Source organism: Leopardus geoffroyi, chromosome D1 (assembly GCF_018350155.1).
Source record: "Leopardus geoffroyi isolate Oge1 chromosome D1, O.geoffroyi_Oge1_pat1.0, whole genome shotgun sequence".
Classification (NCBI taxonomy): Eukaryota; Metazoa; Chordata; class Mammalia; order Carnivora; family Felidae; genus Leopardus; species Leopardus geoffroyi.
The window spans coordinates 30,561,308-30,583,915 of NC_059329.1; the positions used below are offsets into that span (position 1 = coordinate 30,561,308).

General features: G+C 42.3%; 1 protein-coding gene across 2 annotated transcripts in view; it reads left to right on the forward strand.

Moving 5' to 3' along the window:
- Positions 1 to 22,608, forward strand: part of JAM3 (junctional adhesion molecule 3) — a 123,702-nt gene that overhangs the window by 18,150 nt on the left and 82,944 nt on the right. The window contains exon 2 of one of the 2 annotated variants that reach the window (XM_045483529.1): positions 17,034 to 17,100. In XM_045483529.1, the coding sequence (XP_045339485.1) occupies positions 17,064 to 17,100 (37 nt within the window). In that variant the 5' untranslated portion in view covers positions 17,034 to 17,063. Of the gene's footprint in view, positions 1 to 17,033; positions 17,101 to 21,413; positions 21,554 to 22,608 lie in introns of those variants that run through there. The other variant, XM_045483528.1, reaches the window with a different exon arrangement.

Genomic DNA, 22,608 nt, shown 5'->3' on the forward strand with positions numbered 1-22,608 from the left:
TCACTGAATAAAGCTATTTAGATCTCCAAACTTAGTCGAAATTTTTTAACAGATTTGGTGGCAGTAGTAGGATCTGAAGCAAACTTCTGATGGTACTCAGAAATAAGATAAACAGGCATGGAGCCCAACAAACCCTTTTGAGTTCATTGTCTTTCTCACCATTTCTGAGGGCTATGAGTAAATTTCTGTCAGTTCTAAGCTCTGTTTTCTTTGCATTGAACTCCTGATTTAATTGGCTTTCCTTTACAGGGAAGGTCAACTTGAGCTGGCAGACAGTTCTGCCCAGAGCCCAACTGAACTGGCATATCTGCCCAAAGCCCAATTAGCTAGCAGATGGTTCTGCTTGGAGCCAGGCCCCTAGCCTTTCAAACTGCAGTTCTCCAGGTTGAAAACCCCAGACCTTAGCTCTGTCTCTGGATTCCACAGTGGGAATTCTGATGGTTTGGTTTGCCATTCCCCATTTGTTTGGAATCCCTCCCCAAATTCCATGTTGGGAACTGGTGATGAGTTCCCAGTTCTCCATTTGTTTAGAATCAGTCCCCAGGCCCCATTCCCTGCAGGTTCAGTCCTCTCCCCATTTTTCAGATTATTAGTGTGACTCCAGGAAAATGAAAGGCCTAGCTAAAACAGAGGGGATCCTTTATTTCCAGAGAGCTGTGCATGCCACCTTCTGGCACACCTACTTACTTTATGTATGAGAACTAGATTTCTATAAGTTGCAGATTATCTAGTAAGATGGCAAAATTTTACTAAAAACAACCTTGAATTACAATGGCCATTATGAGGAATGTTCCAAATAGATAAGATCATTTAAAAAGTACACTCATGTGGTGCCTGGGTGGCTCAGTTGGTGGAGCGTCCGACTTCCACTCAGGTCATGATCTCCCGTTCCTGGGTTTGAGCCCCGCATCAGGCTCTGTGCTGACAGCTCAGAGCCTGGAGCCTGCTTTGAATTTTGTGTCTCCCTCTCTCTCTGCCCCTCCTCTGCTCATGCTCTGTCCCTCTCTGTCTCTTAAAAAATAAAATAAAACATTAAAAATTTTTTTTTTCAGTACACTCAAAAGCAAGGGGTTTCAAATCAAACAATGAGATGCCTGTTTTAATTAGTATGCAGAAGCCTTCAAAAGCTTTCAAAATTCTAACATAGCTTCATAGAATGATTCATTGCAAAAGGCTAGTGAAAAATTAAACAGATAAAAGATATGTAAAACAAAAGCTACAACCCAATTCTTTGGGGGATTGGAAAGAGCTGCTTTTGTCATATAAATCTCTGCCAGGCCAAAGGTGTTGCTCTCGAAGTTCAAAGTTCACCTTCCCCTTCCAATCCCTTAAACCTCACCTATTCCTCTCAAAATGCTTGAAAAGATCAAAATATTGGAGATAAAATTGTTCTGCACTCAATCTGTATTTTGTGATGTAGATTTTTATCCTCCTCTTCTCTAGGACCAAAGAGCCATTCTTTGAACTTCGAACTTTAGGGAGAAGTTTCTTTTCAGAAGAACAAAGAGAGGGGCGCCTGGGTGGCACAGTCGGTTAAGCGTCCGACTTCAGCCAGGTCACGATCTCGCGGTCCGTGAGTTCGAGCCCCGCATCAGGCTCTGGGCTGATGGCTCAGAGCCTGGAGCCTGTTTCCGATTCTGTGTCTCCCTCTCTCTGCCCCTTCCCCGTTCATGCTCTGTCTCTCTCTGTCCCAAAAATAAATAAACGTTGAAAAAAAAAAATTAAAAAAAAAAAGAAGAACAAAGAAAAAGAGAGGGAAGTATTTGAAAATTGGGCCTAAAATGTCCCCTCCACAAATATTAGTAAAAACAAAAGCTATAAGATTTTTGTGTCAGTGTGTGTGTACATGCATGCACATGCATATAGTAAATATGAGATATTTTTCCATCTCCATATGGTATTGCTAAAATTAATTTGTTTTTTTAATGTTTATTTATTTTGAGAGAGAGAGAGAGTAACGGGGTGAGGGGCAGAGACAGAGGGAGACAGAGAATCCCAAACAGGCTCCACACTGCCAGCACAGAGCCCGATGCAGGGCTCAAACCCACAAACCGTGAGTTCATGACCTGAGCTGAAATCAAGAGTCAGACGCTTAACCAACTGAGCCATCCAGGTGCTCAACTAAAATTAATTTGTAAGAGAGCTCTATTTAGCCAGTTTGGAGGCAAGCACTTATAAGGATGGGGCATTCTTTTTTTTTTTAATTAATTAATTAGTTTTTTTTCTCTACGGGAAAGACTTTATTTTTAAAATTTAATTTATTTAAATTCAAGTTAATTAACGTACAGAACATACAGCGTAGTATTGGTTTCAGGAGTAGAACACAGTGATTCACCATTTACATATAACACCCAGTGCTCATCCCAACAAGAGCCCTCCCTAATGCTCATCACCCATTTAGCCCATCCCCCACCCGCCTCCCCTCCAGCAACCTTCAGTGTGTTCTCTGTATTTAAGACTCTCTTATGGTTTGCCTCCCTCTCTGTTTTTACCTTATTTTTCCTTCCCTTCCCCTACATTTTTCTGTTGTATTTCTTAAATTCCACATGTGAGTGCAATATATTTGTCATTCTCTGTCATTCTCTGATCGATTTATTTTGCTTAACATAATTCATTCTAGTTCCATCCACATTGTTGCAAATGACAAGATTTCATTCTTTTTGATCCCTGAGTAGTATTCCACTGTATATATGATGAAGCACCATGAGGCAGGCTGAGGGCAAAACTAGCACCCCACCCCATGCTAGGTGGGACTTATGATATTCCCTGGACACTCCCGGCTACCCCAAAAAAGAAAGAACAAAAAACAAATGGTTAAACTGAAAAGAGTCTCCACCAGTTTACCAGAAAAAGGCAATCTCATCAACAGCCTAAAGTCCAGGTACTCCTTACTGTCTCAATGTTAATGTGTTGCTAGAGGGAGAAACAACCTTATCTTCACAATAGCTAAGCCTCTAGTAAGTCTTTAGCATGTGAAAGTCTCTTTGGAAACTCCCTCTTGACTTTACCTCTCTGGACTCAACCCCTACATGTAAAGTGAAACTCTTCCTGCCCATTGGTCCTATCTCCATGCTTTAATAAAATCACCTTTTTGCACCAAAGATGTCTTCAAGAATTCTTTCTTGGCTATCAGCAATGGATCCCACAAACCCCCCATAACCCCAAAACTTCATCATATATATCCCACATCTTCTTTATCCATTCATCAGTCAATGGACATTTGGGCTCTTTCCATACTTTGGCTATTGTTTGTGATAGCACTGCTATAAACATTGGGGTGCTTGTGCCCCTTTGAATCAACATTTTTGTATCCTTTGAATAAATACCTAGTAGTGCAATTGCCAGGTCATAGGGTAGTTCTGTTTTTAATTTTTGGAGGAATCTCCATACTGTTTTCAAGAGTGGCTGCACCAGTTTGCATTCCCACCAGCATTGCAAAAGAGATCCTCTTTCTCCGCATCCTCACCAACATCTGTCATTGCCTGAGTTGTTAATGTTAGCCATTCTGACAGGTGTGAGGTGGTATCTCATTGTGGTTTTGATTTGTATTTCACTTACCATGGATGATGTCGAGCATCTTTTCATGTGTCTGTTAGCCCTCTGGATGTCTTCTTTATTCTGAGTTTACTAGTTAAATTCCTGTTGTCCTATTGCACAACTGTCAGCAAAAAATAGATGACTAGAATGATGGCTGAGGGGCACCTGGGTGACTCAGTCAGCTGAGTGTCTGACTTCAGCTCAGGTCATGATTTTGCAGTTCGTGGGTTCAAGCCCCATATCGGGCTCTGTGCTGACAGCTCAGAGCCTGGAGCCTGCTTCTGGTTCTGTGTCTCCCTCTTTCTTGGCCCCTCCCCCACTCGCACTCTGTCTCTTTCTCAAAAATAAACATTAAAAAAATTATTAAAAAAAAGAGTACACTTACTGTGATGAGCACTAAGCAATGTATAGAATTATTGAATCACTGTGTTGTACACCTGAAAGTAATATAACACTGCCTGTTAATTATATTGGAATTAGAAAAAAATAATTTAGGGACATCTGGATGGCTCAGTTGGTTAAGCATCTGACTTTGGCTTGGGTCATGATTTCATGGTCCATGAGTTTGAGCCCTATGTCAGGCTCTGTGCTGACAGCTCAGAGCCTGAAGCCTGCTTCAGATTCTATGTCTCCCTCTCTCTCTCTGTCCCTCTCCTGCTCATTCTCTGTCTCTCTGTGTCTCTCTCTGAAATAAATAAACATTGAAACAATTTTAAAAAAGGATTTAAAAATGTGAAGTGAAATGTTGGGGTCTGGGAGCAAACAGTCAAGAAAGAATTTTTAAGACATCTTCAGTGCAAAAAAATGGTTTTATTAAAGCACGGGGACAGGACCTGTGGGCAGAGAGAGCTGCACTGGAGTTGTGAGGAGTGGCCAGTTATATACTTTCAATTTGGGAGGGGGTTAGTGATAGCATAAGTGTCTAAGGAGTTTGAAAGCAAGGTTTCCAGGACCTTGAGGGGCTAGCTGCTGTTAGGATAAGGTCATTTACTAATGTCTAGTATACCCTTAGTCATGAGACTCTTCAGTGAGTATCAGTGGGTCATGTGCTTGGAGGATCATTTCAAACATATATCTTGGGAGGTGAGTAGAGATAAAGGAAGTTTTCAAAGGGATTTTTATATGTTAAAGGAGAATTACAGGATTCTGGAGGTCAGGCTAATGTCAAGCTAAGGTTGCCTTTTGCCCTTAGCAAAGTATTAACATCCATGCAGTTGAATTTCTGGAGGAAAGTCACCATGCCTGTCCCAAGTACTTGTCAATGGGCTGCAAGTTGTAATGAAAGTTATTTTTTTTCTTTTGCCCTTGTTCTTGACATCAAATGTAATTTACTTTTTAAAAAGGTCAGCTGGCAGGGCATCTGGATGCCTCAGTTGGGTAAGCCTCTGACATCTCACTGTTTCATGAGTTCAAGCCCTGCATTGGGCCCACTTCTATCAGCACAGAGCCGTATTCAGATCCTCTGACCCTCCTCTCTCTCTGCCCCTCCCGCACTCATGTGCATTCCCTCTCTCTCTCAAAAATAAAGAAACATTAAAAAAAAGTAAGCTGGCAAAATTAGATTTTGGCTTTCTCGTTGGCGTTTTGGTCTGCTTTTGATAACAGGTCATGAAAGTTTCTTTACCCTTTAAATGATCTGCCTAGAAAACAAAGATTTTATGTTTTATCAAATTAATTTACTGTGTTTACTGTCTCTATCAGGTCTTTCATTACTTAGGAAAACAGAATCATCTTAATATTAAAAGAACTGGGGAGCCTTGGTGGCTCAGTTGGTTGAATGCCCAACTCTTGATTTCTGCTCAGGTCATGATCCCCGGGTCATGAGAGATCCTCTCTCTCCCTCTGCCCCTGTCCCTTGCTCACACTCTAAAAATAAAATAAATCTTTAAAAAAATTAAAAGAACTAAGTTTTGTCAATAGATAATGATGTATTAAGTTTCATAAAAATCTGTGATTCTCTGCAACTAAGTTCTTTAAAACCATATATATGGGTTTTTGTCTATTTGTGTGTTTGTTTTTACAAACTTCTCAAAACCAAATTCTAAATGAAGTATTTTTGGTCTGGAAGACACTTTGGGATTTTTTTAGAGGGGCCCTGGAATATTCCAAAGTGTTTGTTAAACTGATTAGGTTTACCTGATATGTTAAATTATATGGGAAACTGTCTTATAAGAAGTAATACTAAGCCTTCTTTATGTTGTTTTTGTATAGGTATATAAATGTTCTACAAATTACATAAAATTCCTGGAAATCTGATATGTTCTGCTATAATGTTATCTCTTGTATGTCTAACTATTATCTTTTTAAATTTTTTTTTTTTTAATTTTTTTTTTTTTCAATGTTTATTTATTTTTGGAACAGAGAGAGACAGAGCATGAACGGGGGAGGGTCAGAGAGAGAGGGAGACACAGAATCAGAAACAGGCTCCAGGCTCTGAGCCATCAGCCCAGAGCCCGACGCGGGGCTCGAACTCACGGACCGCGAGATCGTGACCTGGCTGAAGTCGGACGCTTAACCGACTGCGCCACCCAGGCGCCCCTGTCTAACTATTATCTTAAAATGCTGTCTTATATCCTTTGGGACCCCGATAAAAAAAAGGGCAACAAGTAAATGGTATTACTGGAGTTCTTTTACTTTCTGAAATTGCTGTCATTAAAACTGAGGCTTACACCAAAAGGACAGAGCCTGAGTATCAGGGAAATCTATAAAAGGGAAACTGAGACAAGATGAACAGGCCTTTGGACTATGGTTCTTGCAATTTCCATCTGAGCCCCCTTAGTGTCCCAGCGCTCCTGTCACTATCCTGTAATTCTTTGACCCACAACAGGGTCGGAACATATAAATCTGTCCAAATAAAATGTTGCATATAGGGAGGGGGAAAAAAGATTGTGGCACATGTGAATGAAGTCTATTCTGCGTCTGCAAAAAATGGCCTCTCAATGCCAGACTTTTGCCATCCTGATGTCCCTGTAGCATGGCAACAGTCTGCTCCTGAATCAGAGAAGCAGGTTGGTAAATAATAGCTGTAAATTGGGGTACTTGGCCAGCTTGGTTGGGGGAGTGTGCAACTCTTGATCTCAGGGTTATGGGTTAGGGCCCTATGCTGGGTGAAGAGATTACTTGAAAATAAAAGCTCTAGGGGTGCCTGGGTGGCTCAGTCAGTTAAGCATCTGACTCTTGATTTCGGCTCAGGCATGATCACAAGGTCATGGGATTGAGCCTCATGTCAGGCTCCGCACTGGCAATGTGGAGCCTGCTTGGGTTTCTCTCTTTCCCTCTCTCTCTCTCTCTCTCTTCACTTCTCCTTCTTGTGTGCATGTCCATGCATGCTCTCTCTCAAAATGAATAAACATTTTTTTAAAAATCTGTAAAATCATAATATCTGTAAATTAAACAGTCAGAACCATGGTAAACCCAAGATGGCTGCTTGGTTCTTCTTGGCTCCCTATCAAATCCAATTTATTTGTTTTTGTATTTTTTCACTCACTTTTGCATTTAAGATGACTCAAATTATGAATTGACATTGGTGGGGAGACTTCTACAAAATTGTGAAAACAGTCTATCAGCAGGCTGGCCTGTCAGGTCCTTTATCCTGGAAACAATATTTTTGTCCCTAGAGGCCTCAGACCTCTCTATGGATCCTTTGAACACCTACAGTGAAACTTCATTCAACTGCCACTTAGTCTAGGTTTTCAATATGCTCCTGTTATTGTGTGTGTGTGTGTGTGTGTGTGTGTGTGTGTTTTCTTTTTTAAAGGTTTTTAAGTTTATTTATTTATTTTGAGAAACAGAGCACAAGCAGGGGAAGGTCAGACAGAGGGAGAGACAGAATCCCAAGCAGGTTCTGCACCATCAGCACAGAGCCCGATGTGGGGCTCAAACTCAAAAACTGTGAGATCTTGACCTAAGCCGAGACCAAGAGTTGGATGCTTAACTGACTGTGCCACCCAGGTGCCCCGTGTGTGTGTTTTTTTTCCATATGGATTGAAGCTTTCGCCTGCCACAAGGCTAATGCCCCTCAGTGGCAAAGAAGCTGTTGGGTTTCCCACTTGGGGTATACCTTCCATGAGCTCCAATGATCAAGACACTCACATCACTGGGTAAATCATACAAGCTTTAATGAAAGCCTTGCAAACTTCTTACAATTAACACTGCCCCTATCACTCTCAACCATAAGGCAAGGCCAAAAGAACTAATGGGATCCTAAACTTAAATTTTTTAAACGTGCAGTAACTACTGGACTTCCCTGGTCCAAGGCATTGCCTTTGGTCTTATTGACTATATGCAGTACCCACTCTGGGAAACATAAACTCACTCTGTATGAGATAGCCACTGATAGGCCAATATCTGTTGGTATACAACCTTCTGCTGATCACTTGTCTCATGCTAGTATGGCAAGCTACTGGGAGGCTCTAATGTTTTATGCTCAAGCCTGTCATCAACAGGTTAAAGAAGGCTTCCTAGATCCCAGTTCAAAGGATCCTGTTGGCTGTAATGTAGGGCCTGATGACTGGGTTTTCTGGAAACGTTATCAAGAAGACAGCCCTCAAGTCCCATTGGAAGGAAGGTTACCAAGTGCCCCTGGACACTGTCATTGCTGCAAAACTAGAAGGTATTAAGCTTTGGATACCCATCTCATAGCTAAAGAAGGCCCCACCTGACAGCTGATTCTGTACAGACACGGGACCTCTGAATCAAACTGACCAAGAAGAGAAATAGTTGACATTGAAGTAGACTGTTTTCACCCAAGAAGATAAAACAAGACTTCATACTTTAAGCCCAAAACCCTTTATCCTTCTTTTTCTTTCCTTTACTCTGACACTGGCCTAGAAAGATAATGCCCTCATCTGTATCATTTCAGGCTAGGATAAAATGTAATCATATCTCAAACTTCTCACAAAGCAAATAAGACATTGCATTGACAAAGGCCTGTGAATTTACATTTTCAAGTTGGAAGAGAGCAGCAGAAGTTTGTATATGAAGGCTTTCGTGATTCAGGATTCACTCCTTTTGGCAGGACTCTCCTTCCCTGGCTAGGAACAAATATAAATGAGGCTTTGATCAGGAACTTCTCCTTAATTCTTTTTTTTTTTTTTTAATGTTTATTTGCTTAGTTTGAGAGAGAGAACATGGGTAAGTGTGAGTTCATGCAAGTGGGGGAGGGGCACAGAGAAGAGAGAGAGAATCCCAGCTTCCATGCTATCAGTGCAGAGCCCAACTTGGAGTTTGATCCTACAAATCGTGAGGTCATGACCTGAGCTGAAACCAAGAATCAGATGCTTAACCAACTGAACCATGCAGGCACACTGAGGAACTTCTCCTTAATTCTTATTGCAGAATCTGCTGCTGAAGTAATAGCAGCCCAACAAAGTTCCCTAGACTCTCTGGTCAATGTTCTTCTGGATAATAGGATAGCCCCTGATTATCTTTTATCTGAGCAAGGAGGTACCTGTGCTATGGCCATCTGCTATACCTCGATCAACACTTTTGAGGAGGTTGGAAACCCCATTACATAAGATCACTGAGCAGCCATTTGGCCTGAAGGAGTGATTCCTTTAAACAAGATCTTTTTTTGACTCATTTGATTTTGATTGCTTTGGGTTTGGGGGACAATGGCTTCAAAGTACACTCCAAACATTGGGAATTATCCTGCCTATGATCTCCCTGGTGTGCTATATCATCTCAAAAGCTTTATTTATTTTTTTAATTTTTTAATGTTTATTTATTTTTGACAGAGAGAGAGAGACAGAGCATGAGTGGGGGAGGGGCAGAAAGAAAGGGAGACACAGAATCCGAAGCAGGCTGCAGGCTCTGAGCTGTCAGCACAGAGCCCCACGCGGGGCTCGAACTCACAGACTATGAGATCATGACCTGAGCGAAAGTCAGACACTCAACCGACTGAGCCACCCAGGCGCCCCTCATCTCAAAAGCTTTAAATGCATGTTCACAGCTGATAGCTACCAAGCGGATGATCTACCTGAGACTAGAATGTTGGAGGAGAAGGAGCATGACTGACTTAAGGATTGTGAACCCAGAGTTGTGATCTGAGAGTATCACAGGGATTAAGCAAAAAAACGTCATGACCTATGAATATCACACAGAGGATCAGTGAAAAACCATAAGAACCACAGAGCAGTAGCTGAGAGTGGCACTAGTGCCTTAATTTGTGATCACACCTCTTAGGCTGACCAAAAGAGGGCAATTATTACAAAAGAGACAGGCCCAAAATAGAGCCATCGGCCCTCACAATAGCAAACTAAGACTTAATTACAGTTTCAATCTCTCCCAGGAATGTGACCTTTAAAGAGTCAATCTGAAATTTCCTGATCAGCACTAGTGAGGTCATCTGCTCAATGAAAACTCTCATCCCTCTTCACAAAAGAGATGCCCTGGCCTGGAGCAAACCTTTCTTTTCTTTTGCTAATAACCTCTTGCCCTACCCTCCTGTATAAAAATTGTACAACTCCTTGGAACATCTCTCTACTTGCTGGATGGGATGCTGCCTGATTCGTGAATGACTTAATAAAACCAATTAAATATTCAAATTTACTCAGCTGAATTTTTTTTTTAAAACAAGACAAAAATGTAAGTCAGAGAAAACAGAGAAAATGTAAGTCAGAGAAAGGAATATAAATAAGGAATGTTAACTTAGAAGTGGAAGAGTAGGAATAATAAATGATAGGAAAGAGAATCAAATCTGAGAAGTGATGGGGAGAAAGAGGAGAGGGAGAGAACTTGAAGGCAAAAGAAATGAAGGAGGGCCAGAATGGCTCAGCAGGCGTCTGAGAGTCCTGCTGCGCTGTGCCCACTGTGCCCAGCAGAGTCCAGCCCAGCAGGACCTCAGGATGGCAGCTGGCTCATCTGTAATTTACAAGCACAAGCTCCCCTCAATCCTGATTAACAGGAATTAAGTGGCATATGACTAATCCTCCTTGCCACAGTTAATACTTTTCAGCCCCTGCATAGGGAACTAGGCAGCCTTTCTTATTCAGGAAGGAGGCTTCACCCAGCCTGGCATCTCAGGCACTGGCAGGGCTGGCTCTACTATCCATGTCTGCTGCAGGAGAGACTCCAACACGAGATTATCCAGCCAGCCAGGAGGAGAAGGAGAAAATGAAGTGGCTGGAAAACTTTCTCTACCTCCTTGAAGAGAATAAGTAGTCCTCTTCTTGTGTGCCATTTGCTTTTCCTTCTTCCAAAAGGCTTTTTTGTCTGCCATTTCACTTCAATAATCACAGAGAATCTGTAAGGGACAGAGATATGTAATTGTCATGACAAAAAATTAGGAAAATAAATCCTAGAGAATTGAAAGGAATTAACCAAGGGCTACTCAGTAGCCAAGTTTGGGTGTCTTTCCTCCCAGTCCTGCCTAATTTGTGGAAGATGGTGGCTGATTTGCTCCAAGAGTAACAACAAACAAACAAACAAACAAAACCAAAAACAAACAAACAAACAAACAAAAGGAAAAGGAGAAAGAGAGGAAAAAGAGAAGAGGGGAAATGGGAAAGTGGAGAGGAAGAAAAAAAAGGAACAGGAAAAAGATGAATTTCTGACAGTGGCCAGAACACAGTAAGGTATACTGTGAGCCCCAATTGAGTGCTTTGTGATTAAGGATTTGCTCAGCTTTATAATTGAGCTGGTTATGGAATCCTGGACTGACTTCTCATTTCCCTCCACACTTTGAAGCTATTATTCCATTTTGTTCCTGGCTCTGCTATCACTATTGCTGTTTCCTTGTAAATAGCCTACCTTTTCAACATAACTAGTGTTGAGATTTTTCTTTTAGTTTGGGGTTCTAATATTTCACTCTATTATGTCTAGGAATGACTCATGTGGCTAGGGGTGACTAAACAAAATGAGAGCTTTCTTTATCATGGGATGTTGTGTTAGGATAGCTTCTTCAAACTAGGGATTTATGACATCAATTCTAAAACATTCTGAGCCATTACTTCCTAAATGACTGCCTTTTCCTTGTTCTCACTTTATTCCTACACAACTCTTATTCTGTTTTGCACGTGTCTTAACATCTTTTTCATATTTTCATGTCTTTACTTCTCTGTGCCTCATCCTTGGTAATTTTCTAAGATCTAACTTTCATTTCACTAATTTTTTTTTCAGTCAGCTATTAATTCATCCACTGAAGTTTTTTTTTTTTTTTCCCAGATGTTTCATTTTTTTAGAAATTCCATATGGCTCTTTTCCTTATCTGCTTATTCTTTTCCAGCATCCTTTTATTTCTCTGTTTTCTAGTCCTTTTATCTCTCTAAACTTTGTAAGCCTACTTATTTTATTATCTCTTTTGGGTTGTTTCATTGTCTCAAGATTTGGAGGTGCTGATTCTCCAGCTTGTTATGTGTGTTGACTCTGCCTGTGGCAAGTGATTTCCTCCTGGGGTTTGTACACTTACTGTTAAAGTCTTCATTAGGGATTGTTTTATTCTGTGGGGGCCCTGTATGTTCTCAGGACATGCCAGGAAAAGCTGTGCATTTGCTTCTACTGGTTGGTCCAAAGGTTTCCTCCATGACTATGGTAACAAAAAAAAAAGGAAAAGGAAAAGGTTTTACATTAATTTTGGGGTTTGAGGACTTCCATCCCATGAGATAAAGTTAAGTCACATCACACACCAGAATATGACATAGGTCTGGAAGTTTGAGTTTCTCCTAGGAAACTGATTTCTTTCTTCCCCAGAGCCTTAGGGCAGAAACCAATGGATGGAGATTTTTTTCTAGCCATCTTTCCCTGACAGAACAGGATTTCAGTTCCAAAGCCCTGCTTCCAGTGGGTCGTAGGACATGCCCCCTCATGCACATGGGTGTTAATGGCTCCCCCAGTTCTAGGGCTCCCTCCTCCTGCTGTTCACACCACCAAGGCTCTGGTTTGCAATGCTACTCTTTTGGCTTTAAATTCCTCCCTGTTACTGTCACTTGAGGATTTATTTCTTTACTTCAAGCTCAATATGCATTTTAATTTTTCTGTTATACTCTATTCAGAATTTCCCTGCATGGTTCAGTAAAGCAGTAGATATCCATACCAGCTCATTCTGTGAGTTACTAGACACCTAAGGCATAATTATTTTTGTTCCTGTCTCTCCCACTGGACTGTGGGCTCCATGAAGAAAGAAACTGTGCCCTTATTATCTCTGGTTCCTAACTCGTACAAGAACATACACAATATAATGTGTGCTAGATGGAAAATTAAATGACAGAAGGTGATTCCCAAGGTTATACAGTTTTTCTAGATCTCCTCAATCTGGAAGAAGGTGACGATTTCCTCAATCATTCCGAGCACAAGGATATTCTTCCTTTCTTTCCTTTTCTTTTCCTTTCTTTCTTTCTTTCTTTCTTTCTTTCTTTCTTTCTTTCTTTCTTTCGTAATCTCTACACCCAATATGGGCCTTGAATTCATGACCCTGAGATTAGGAATCACATGCTCCACCAACTGAGCCAGCCAGGTGCCCCAGCACAAGGACATTCTTTTGTTCTGAAAATCTTTGTGGGAGATTCTGTAACATATGTCCTTGTGATACCTATGTAAGTGTGTTTTACTTAACATTCTAACATGTTTATTAAGCAACCACTATGCAGTTGGCCCTTAGGAGGACAAATGTAGAGATATACCACAAGCCCTGCACTGAGCTCATGGTCCTCCAATTGCAGAATATGATGTGGAAAGCATAATTATCACATGTGTTTTGCAATATTGATAGCTGCATTTGCCATGATTTTATTCATGGAGAAGACTATGTTTATTTGGAAGAAAGTGTTTACTAGGCCTATTTGGGAGAGTAGCTAAGGCTCCAAAGAACTTGAGAATAGAAGAAGCTGCTCTGAAGCAGACAAGGATAGCATTTTTCTGGTTGAGCTAGAGGGAGAGTGAGGGAGAGGAGAGAAGACAGGGAGAGGGTGAAAGCCTCAGTGCTTCATGGTGTCATGAGAATGGTACAACACTCTTGAGCCTATACGCCATGTAGTTAAGAACAAAAAGCATTTCTACAGAATTGTAATGAAATTATGAGAAATCCATAATCATAGTGTAATATTTAACAAATCTTTCCCAGAAGTTACTAGCTACATTTTTTTAAAAAAAGGCAAAAATATTGTGGTGCCTGGGTGGTTCAGTTGGTTAAGCATCTTACTTTGGCTCAGGTCATGATCTCACAGTCTGTGAGTTGGAGCCCCACGTCAGGCTCTGTGCTGACAGCTCAGGAGTTGGGAGCTTGCTTCAGATTCTGTGTCTCTGTCTCTGCACCAACCCCATTTGCACTCTGTCTCTCTCTCTCTCTCTCTCTCCCTCAAAAATAAATAACATTAAAAAACGTTTTTTTTTTTTTAAGAGGCAAAAATATTGAAGTTTCAAGTAGCACAATAAAATTTAACTGAGTGGATATATAAAAGACCTTATACCTAACCATTAGAGAATACATTTTTTTTTAAGTATGCAGGAAGCATTTAAAACAACTCACCCTATGGGGCGCCTGGGTGGCGCAGTTGGTTAAGCGTCCGACTTCAGCCAGGTCACGATCTCGCACTCCGTGAGTTCGAGCCCCGCGTCGGGCTCTGGGCTGATGGCTCAGAGCCTGGAGCCTGTTTCCGATTCTGTGTCTCCCTCTTTCTCTGCCCCTCCCCTGTTCATGCTCTGTCTCTCTCTGTCCCAAAAAAAAAATAAATAAACGTTGAAAAAAAAATTTAAAACAACTCACCCTCACTAAGCTGTAAAGTCACTCTCAGTGAATATGAAGCACTGATTTCACACAGACCTTGTTCTCTGGCACCGTGCAATAAAACTAAAAGTCAGTAGGGGCACCTGGGGGGCTCAGTTAGGTGTCTGACTCTTGATTTTGGCTCAGGTCATGATCTCTTGGCTCATGAGATCGAGCCTGTGTGCTGAAGATGGGGCCTGCTTGGGATTCTCTCTCTCTCCCTCTCTCTCTGCCCCTCCCCTGCTTCCTCTCTCTCTCTCTCTCTCTCAAAATAAATAAATAAATACTAAAAAAAAACCTAAAAGTCAGTAATGGCCACATAGTCCCCAGTCCCCAGATACTGAGAAATTAATAAAGCAGACTTCTAAATGACAAATTGTCGAGTAGAAATCATATAGGACATTAGAAAATACTTGGAGCCAAGTGACAACAAAGGCAAATATATAGCATAATTTTTTGGGATGCAGATAATGCAGCATTTAGAAAGAAATTGTAGTCTCAAAGGTGTATATTAGAAAAGAAGGAGGGTGGAAAACTATTAAATTCTAGAAGTCTGAAAACAACCACAGAGAAAATATGGCATTAGAATACAATGTGATGAAGTGTAAAATATATGCAAGCATAGTGTATTATGGAAGGACAGAGGAGGGGCACCTAAATCATCTTGGAGGGAGTGGGATTGAGCCCCATGTTGGGCTTTGTGCTGAGAGCATGGAGCCTGCTTGGGATTCTCTCTCTCTCCCTCTCACTCTGCCCTTCCCCCCCCCCCCAAATAAATAAGTAAACTTCTAAAAAAAGAATCATAGAATCCAGGTAATAGATTCTTTAAAAAAATCATCTTGGAAGGAACAATGTGGTCAAGAAATTCTTCCATGAGGATGTGATGTTTGAAGTGGTTCCTCAAAGACACATGAAAGCTAGAAAACTGAGTGGGCTGAAGAGGAGACAATGTAGGCAAAAGGGACCATGTAGGTTACTCCAGTGGCTTGAGAGAGCATGACAAGCAGTAAGAAGTTCAAATAACTGAGAGTAGCTAGATTCAAGGCTATAGATGAGGGTGTAATACGAGATGTTGACATGATGTTATTCATGACCAAAGGACTTCTTTATTTCAGCCATGACTTTTTTAGTTATAGAAGAGATTTTAACTGGATTCTGAAGGTAATATGGAGCCACTTAAGAATTTTAAACAGAACAACATGAGCTGATATTGGGTTTATAGGATGCAAGAGTCTTATAGGCATTCATTCCATGGATATTTGTTGAGCACTTACCAATGTTCTAGTCCCTGTGCTACTCACAATTTTGAAGAGAAAAGTCTAGAGATAGAAGATACAGGCAGGTGCCTACAAATCATTTTAACAATCTGAATGAAAACTGATGCAGTTTGCTTTAGGCTGGTGGCAGTGAGGTGGCCATTGCTGTGGGGGGTGCACAAGGAGTATCTTAGTGCTTAGCAGAGCTCCCCACCTCTTCTGGGAGTCTGTCCTCAGCAGCTGCTAATGCTAGGCTTGAACTACACTAGGCAGTGCAATTCTAGGGAACAAGGCCTGGCCAGAAGACAAAATACTGCCTGGAAAGACTGATAGGAATAAGGGGAGACCTCAGAGTATAAAGGGTGCAGACTGTAGACACTCTTAGGAGATGGTTCTCTGACCTTTGTAAGGCTACAGTGGCCTCCCAACTGCAGTAAATCTCTGCATTGCTATTGAGTATCTTGAGTACCTGATATCATCACAGAAGACCAAACACACCCACTCCTCCCAATCCCAAATTTTGTGGGAATACAATTCCATGAGATTAAATAGAAACTTCAGAGTCTTCTCTAGAGCCCTTATCATTTGCTTAAGAGGCCTGGTATTGAATAATCTCTGGGGGGGGGGGGGAAGGCTTGTGGCATAATCCTCATCACATTAGAGTTCTGGAAAATAGAATGAAATACCCACTATTTCCAGTCCTGGAACAGGATCTCCAGAATCTCTGCAATGGCAACCACAAAAAGATCCTTCCATCAGTACAAATTACCAGGTCAAACGCTTGGACCCAAGGCCATCAGGAAGAACTTGCCTCTTCCTCAAACTATGCAGTAGAGAATTGACCCTCGAAGGGACTCCGAAGGAGGCGCAAGATTCCCTGCAGTGAAAGAGGGAGAATAGCAGAGGCCCTGGTCTCTCTTTGGTGCTGCCAGGAAGTAAACACCGGATGGTACAATTTGTAGGAAAAGAAAATTACCTCTAATTGGAGGTTGGGATAAAAATATCTCCAATCTGTAAACAAAGTTGTTGGAGCATCCTGGAGGCACACAACTTGAACTGCAGAGCTGCAGATATGCTCTCTACCCACTGTTAGTTCCACACCTTCCCCTGAATCAGCTCCTCAGTCTGGCTCCACGATAATCCCCACTGGTGCTCATGCTCATTGGTGTCCTCAGTACTGAAGCACAGATGAGGGAAAGCTTCCCATCTTCTCCCCAGACCAGTGGAAATATTCATCAGGGCAAGCAGAGGAGAGAACTGGTCTGTTTTATCTCATCACAGGTGTCCTTCCTAAAGGTGGTCTGGGAAGTGTTGTTTGCTAGCTGTCCCTAACACCTTTTCTCTCATGTCTGGATAGGGCATCCAGCCAAGCCCTGCTTCTCTACTTCCTCGAAGAAAGAACTGAGGCAGACACCTCAACAGGGGAACTTGGGATTCACAGTTCTTAGGGCCCTCAGCCCTGGAGCAGCAAACCCTAGTTAGGTTTCCACTGTGGCCATGAAATTGTCCATTAAGTGTTGTTTGTTGTGCTGTGTTTTCAGGTCCACTGGTGAGTAAAGAGACCTTGGCTGATGGTGATGGGACACTCTAATTCCTCCTGTAGCAGAGGTAAGTGACTCTTTCTTTCACCCATGGCATGTATGATATGTTTACTTAAACACACACTACACAAAAACACACACTAACACACTCTAGCACACGAACACACAGGCTCTTTTCGGTGAAATATGAAAGGGCTGCTAAACAGCTTCTTATAAAGGTGTCTCTCTAGGAAGACATTTTAAGCCAAAACTTTGGCATTAATATGACCTTTCTCAGCTGTGCCACTACAAAAGAAAGGACCTTGCAAATAAATTGAACTGCAAAAGAACTTCCCTTCCTCATATAGCATGAGCAGCACATCTCGTTAGAAGGGGTGAAGGTTTTATCCCTTACTGTTTCCTTAGATTGCGGGGGGATCCTTCTATTTAGATGAAATTAAAGAAATACTTTGAAGAGAAGGAGCAGGACCTGATAGTTGGGAGAACATGTGAGAGACCAGAGTTGGAAATATTTCAAGGAAGAGGAAACTTGAATGGAGGTAAGATGGAGCAACAGGATCTTTGATAAACCCTGAAGAGGAATGCTTTTATAGAATAACTCTAGGGTCACAGACTTCCCTTAGTCAATGGATCTTACTTCCATCATGCTGTGAGGGTTGACTTCAGGTGATTGTTCAGGTGTATAATGGCACAGTGAAGGGGCAGAAGCCATAGCCATGTTACTTTTTAAGAATATAATCACACTGAGAGAACAAATACACATTGATGTAAAAGTTCCTCTTTGCTTCTCATTCTCTTTGACCCAACTGCAGACTGAAGGTACTTTTCTTTATCAAGACTCTCCAGGAATATTGTAGTCATTTTTCCCATTCTGAGCCAAAATAGTAGGAAACGGAAGGGGCACAGGCAACAGATATTTACTGAGCACCTAGTATGTTTTGGAACTTTATTTCACATGATCTTCACAATGACCACTTGAGGTAGGTATTGTTATCCTTATTTTACAGACAAGGAATCTAAGGCTTAGGGAAATTAAGTAACTTTCCCAACTTTACAAAAGCCAAGAATTTGAATCATTGCCCATCAGACTTCAGAGTTTATGTCTCCCCTCTTGTAATTGCTGATTCCAGGACCTCTCCAGTTTGTTTAGAGGTGATTCTCACAGGAAAACCCTACTCTTTGCTACTTGATTTACACTTTGCATTAGTATTGAAAAGTCCTGCACATGCTTTTGTTCAAGTTTAGCACAAGTGTATTTAGTTCCCTGAACTCTTTTAAGAAATGAATCTCTCCTTAGTAAATCACACGTTAGAAACAAGCATATTCAGTTGGATAATGTAGTGATAGAAGCACAGACGCCACAGCTTCACTCACTGAATGCTTCCAGACCTCTGGTTCCCTTCTGAACAGGGCCAAAGCTCTCCTGGGAATAATTAGATCATATGAAGAAGCAGATCACTTGACAGCCAAAGGCAATCTACCCTGTCCTGGTGCATCACCAGTTAGGCTCCATTCCAGGATTGTGTCTCAACCACCAGCCATGACATGCAGACTCCATCTGTGGAGGAAAATCAATGTTTTACAATGAAGCACCTGCATCCGCTCTCATAGGAACCTCTGTTCCATATAGAATATTCATGGAGCCTTTCTCTGTGGTCTTGTTCTGAATTTCAAAAGATTCCCTAACAGAGAAAACCATTTAACAGACAGAACCATGTCACAATGCAAGCACAGGAAATCAAGCAGGAGAAAAGAGGCACTAGTTTCTGAAAACTATTCCGTCCACAGTCAGACACCTCATACTTCCCAGGTAATCAAAATGGTTCTTTTAGTTAGGCAAATATGCCTGATTATATTTCCAAGAACTAAAGGGAATAAGACAAGAGAAAACAAAAGGAAAAAAGTCAGTGGGCCTAAGAAGAATTTTTCTCTTTTTAATTCCTGTATGTTGTGTTTGATGAAGGGAGAAAGGCTGCCATGATAATATAATTTTCACATATTTTTATTTGTGACTTTGGAATATGGACAACTGGAACAGAAAGAGGGTTTAAGAAAAGAAAGACAAAATCATAATAAGTGGTTGAGTTATTTTTAAAGTTTTTATTCTGTCTTTATGAAATTTTGAAAATGTAATTAATTCACACTTGCAAAGGTTTGAGCAATTATAAAAAGTTATAAAGAAGATCATAAAGTGATGACAGTTGAAGAATGTCCTTGGCAACAGCCTCAATTTATTTCATGTTTCTTGGCGTTCATAATTTGGTATATATGCGAATTATACACACACAGTTTCCTACTTTGTGAAAGCTAAAAATACTAAATGCTAAAAAAAAATGTAGGGTGACTGTGTGAAAAATGAAGTCTTTAAGTTAAACATTTTTAAAAGTTATTCATTTATTTTACTTTTGAGACAGAGAGAGAGAGAGAGGAGAGAGAGAGAGAGAATGCAAGCGGAGGAAAAGAGAAGGGGCAGGGAGAGAGGGAGAGAGGGAGAGAGAGAATCCCAAGAAGACTGTGCACTCTCAGTGCAGATCTTGACATGGGGCTTGATGTGGCGGTTGATCCCATGATCTGTGAGATCATGACCTGAGCTGAAATCAAGAGTTGGACATTCAACTGACTAGCCACCCAGGCACCCCCCACTAAGTTAAACATTAAAAAATATTAGTTGTTGGAGGGGTGCCTGGGTGGCTCAGTCGGTTGGGTTTCTGACTTTGGCTCAAGTCATGATTTCATGGTTTGTGGGTTCAGGCCCCGTGTTGGGCTCTGTGCTGACAACTCAAAGCCTGGAGCCTCCTTTGGATTCTGTGTCTCCCTCTTTCTCTGACCCTTGCTTGCTTGCACCATGCCTCTCTGTCTTTCAAAAAATGAATAAATGTCAAAAAATTAAAAAATATATAAAAAATATTTGTTGTTGTAAACTCTGGCATATTTTACTAATAACTATACTTAGAATTCTGTTTTCACTCTGTTGTTTCCTGAAGCATTAGGTATACTTTCTATATTAGATATAATAAAAGCTATTTCAAGATTTTTCCACAGTACTTTTTATTTTTCAGAGAGAGAGACAGAGGGAGAGTGGCAGAGGGAGAGAGAGAATCTCAAGCAGGCTCCATGCTCAGCATGAAGCCCAACATGGGGTTTGATCCCATTACTCTGGGATCATGACCTGAGCTGAAATCAAGAGTTGGGTGCTCAACCTACTGAGTCAGCCAGGCGCCCCAAGAATTTCCATGGTAGTAAGTGACACTCAAAATCTCCTGCATCCCTAGGTCCAACTTCCAGTACATTTTATCCTTCTCTTCATCTTATCTGCTTGTCTTCATAAGATTCTGCTCCATTTTTCTACCCTAGCCTTATCATTTTCCAATATTGAGAAATCAGAGCAAAGAATTATCATCCTGCTTTTCAGCAGAATAAACTATGGGCATGCTATCATGCTTTTGATCTACCACAGAAACTATGTATTGTGTTGAAAGACATCACTTTTTTAAAAAAAAATGTTTAGTTTTGAGAGAGAGACAGGGAGAGAGAATGTGGGCGGAGGTGGGGGCAGAGAGAGAGAGAGGGACGGGGATCCAAAGAGGGCTCCGCACTGACAGCAGAGATATGGATGTGGGGCTCGAACTCAGGACCCCTGAGACCATGACCTGAGCCGAAGTCGGATTCTCAACGTTTATTTATTTTTGGGACAGAGAGAGACAGAGCATGAACGGGGGAGGGGCAGAGAGAGAGGGAGACACAGAATCGGAAACAGGCTCCAGGCTCTGAGCCATCAGCCCAGAGCCTGACGCGGGTCTCGAACTCACGGGCCGCGAGATCGTGACCTGGCTGAAGTCGGACGCTTAACCGACTGCGCCACCCAGGCGCCCCCGAAGTCGGATTCTCAACCGACTGAGCCACCCAGGCGCTCCAGAAAGACATCGCTTTTACATTCTGCATAATATATGTCTTGCTTATGTTTTAAATAGATTTCAGCGCTTTTTGCTTCTATCACATTTGGAATCAGGGACTCAAAAGAGGTGCAGGCTATAATGCTTTAAAGACAATTAGAATGCATCCTTATTTGTGGAATAAGGATTTGTGGAAATAATTTGAGGAAATACTTCATTTCCAAGTTTTGATTGAGTGCTCCTTCTCTGATCTGTAGTGTTCCATTCATTTTATAGCTATGGAAATTTACCCCGCCCCATTCTTGAACACGTTTCTTTATCTCCTCCCATCAAATTCGTTGAATGAGACCTCATGTGCTTGGGTCCTGAGCATCCCTGAATCCATAGCGACCAAATTTCAGCGTCCCTTGTTACTATGGTGACGGCTGTGCTGGTCCAGGTGGTCGCTATGGTAACTAGGGGCGGGTAGTCGGGGCCCCGGCAGGCAGGGCGCATGCGCGCGGGGAAGCCTAGCTGCGCCGCGCGTCCGCGGCCCCTCAGCTCCCCTAGACATGGCGCTGAGGCGGCGGCCAACGGTCCGGCTCTGCGCCCGGCTGTCTGACTTTTTCCTCCTGCTGCTTTTCAGGGGTGAGTGTGCATGTTTCTGCCTTTGGGAGAGGAGGATTTGGGGCGGATGGGAGCAGAGCGGGCCCGGAGCGACTGAAGTGGTTCCTGGCGGGAATAGCGGTCCCGGCTCCGGAGACTCTGGGGGCTCGGCCGGAGGAGCGGCGCGCGCCCGCGTCCCGGCGGAAGGGGGTCGATCGGGGGCCTCTGGGCGGGGTCCCAGCCGGGTCGTTGCGGGGGTGCAAGGGGCCGGTGCGAGGCCCGGGTAGCTCGCTCCGGGCGGTGGGCAGGTTCCGGGCGGTGGGCACCGCTCTCTGGAAAGAAGGTGGAAGCTTAGGCGTGGGCTCGGAACTTGCTAGAACACACTGCGGAGCGAGCGCGTTGCCTAGAAGTCGACAGTGAGGGGCCTTCCGAAGTACCAGCGAAGCGCAACTCTGAGGCCTGCCTTCTTGGTCACAGCCCTCTGGGGATGTGCTGTTCATTTCTCTCTTGTTGTAAACAAAGGAACTGAATTGGGCAAACCCAGCTTTCCTTTGGGGGAAATAAAATGCCATAGATCTCAATCAAGTATCCTTTTTGTCTCCAGCCTGGCCCAGGAGACCCTGCAGACCCTTACCCTGAAATAGCATCTTGGCCGTTTTCATCAGGTCACACTGACAAACTTCGGAGTTTTGTTTTGTCTTTTCCACTGTCCAGAATTCTCTTAGATTTGTGTGTCTCAGGACAGTTGGATGGAGGGTCTAACGTAGCTTGTATTTAGTGAGCATGTACTATATACTAGGCACTTTGAAATCTTCTCATTTAGAGCTTACAATAGCTTTGTGAGGTGGATTTTATTAACCCATTTTCAAATAAGAGAACTAAGACCTAAGTCAAACCACCTTTCCAAGACTGCATCCTGAGTGAGTAGTAAAGACTGAAACCCATGTCTACCTAAAGTACACTACACAACACTTCTGTGGAGGACATCCTCAGGTAACCAGATGAGGTCTTATAGTTCTTAGGTCATTTATTGTTTGGCTCAGTTGCTGTTGTCATCCCGTGATGTTTTCCAGAATATACAAATTAAAACACAAAGT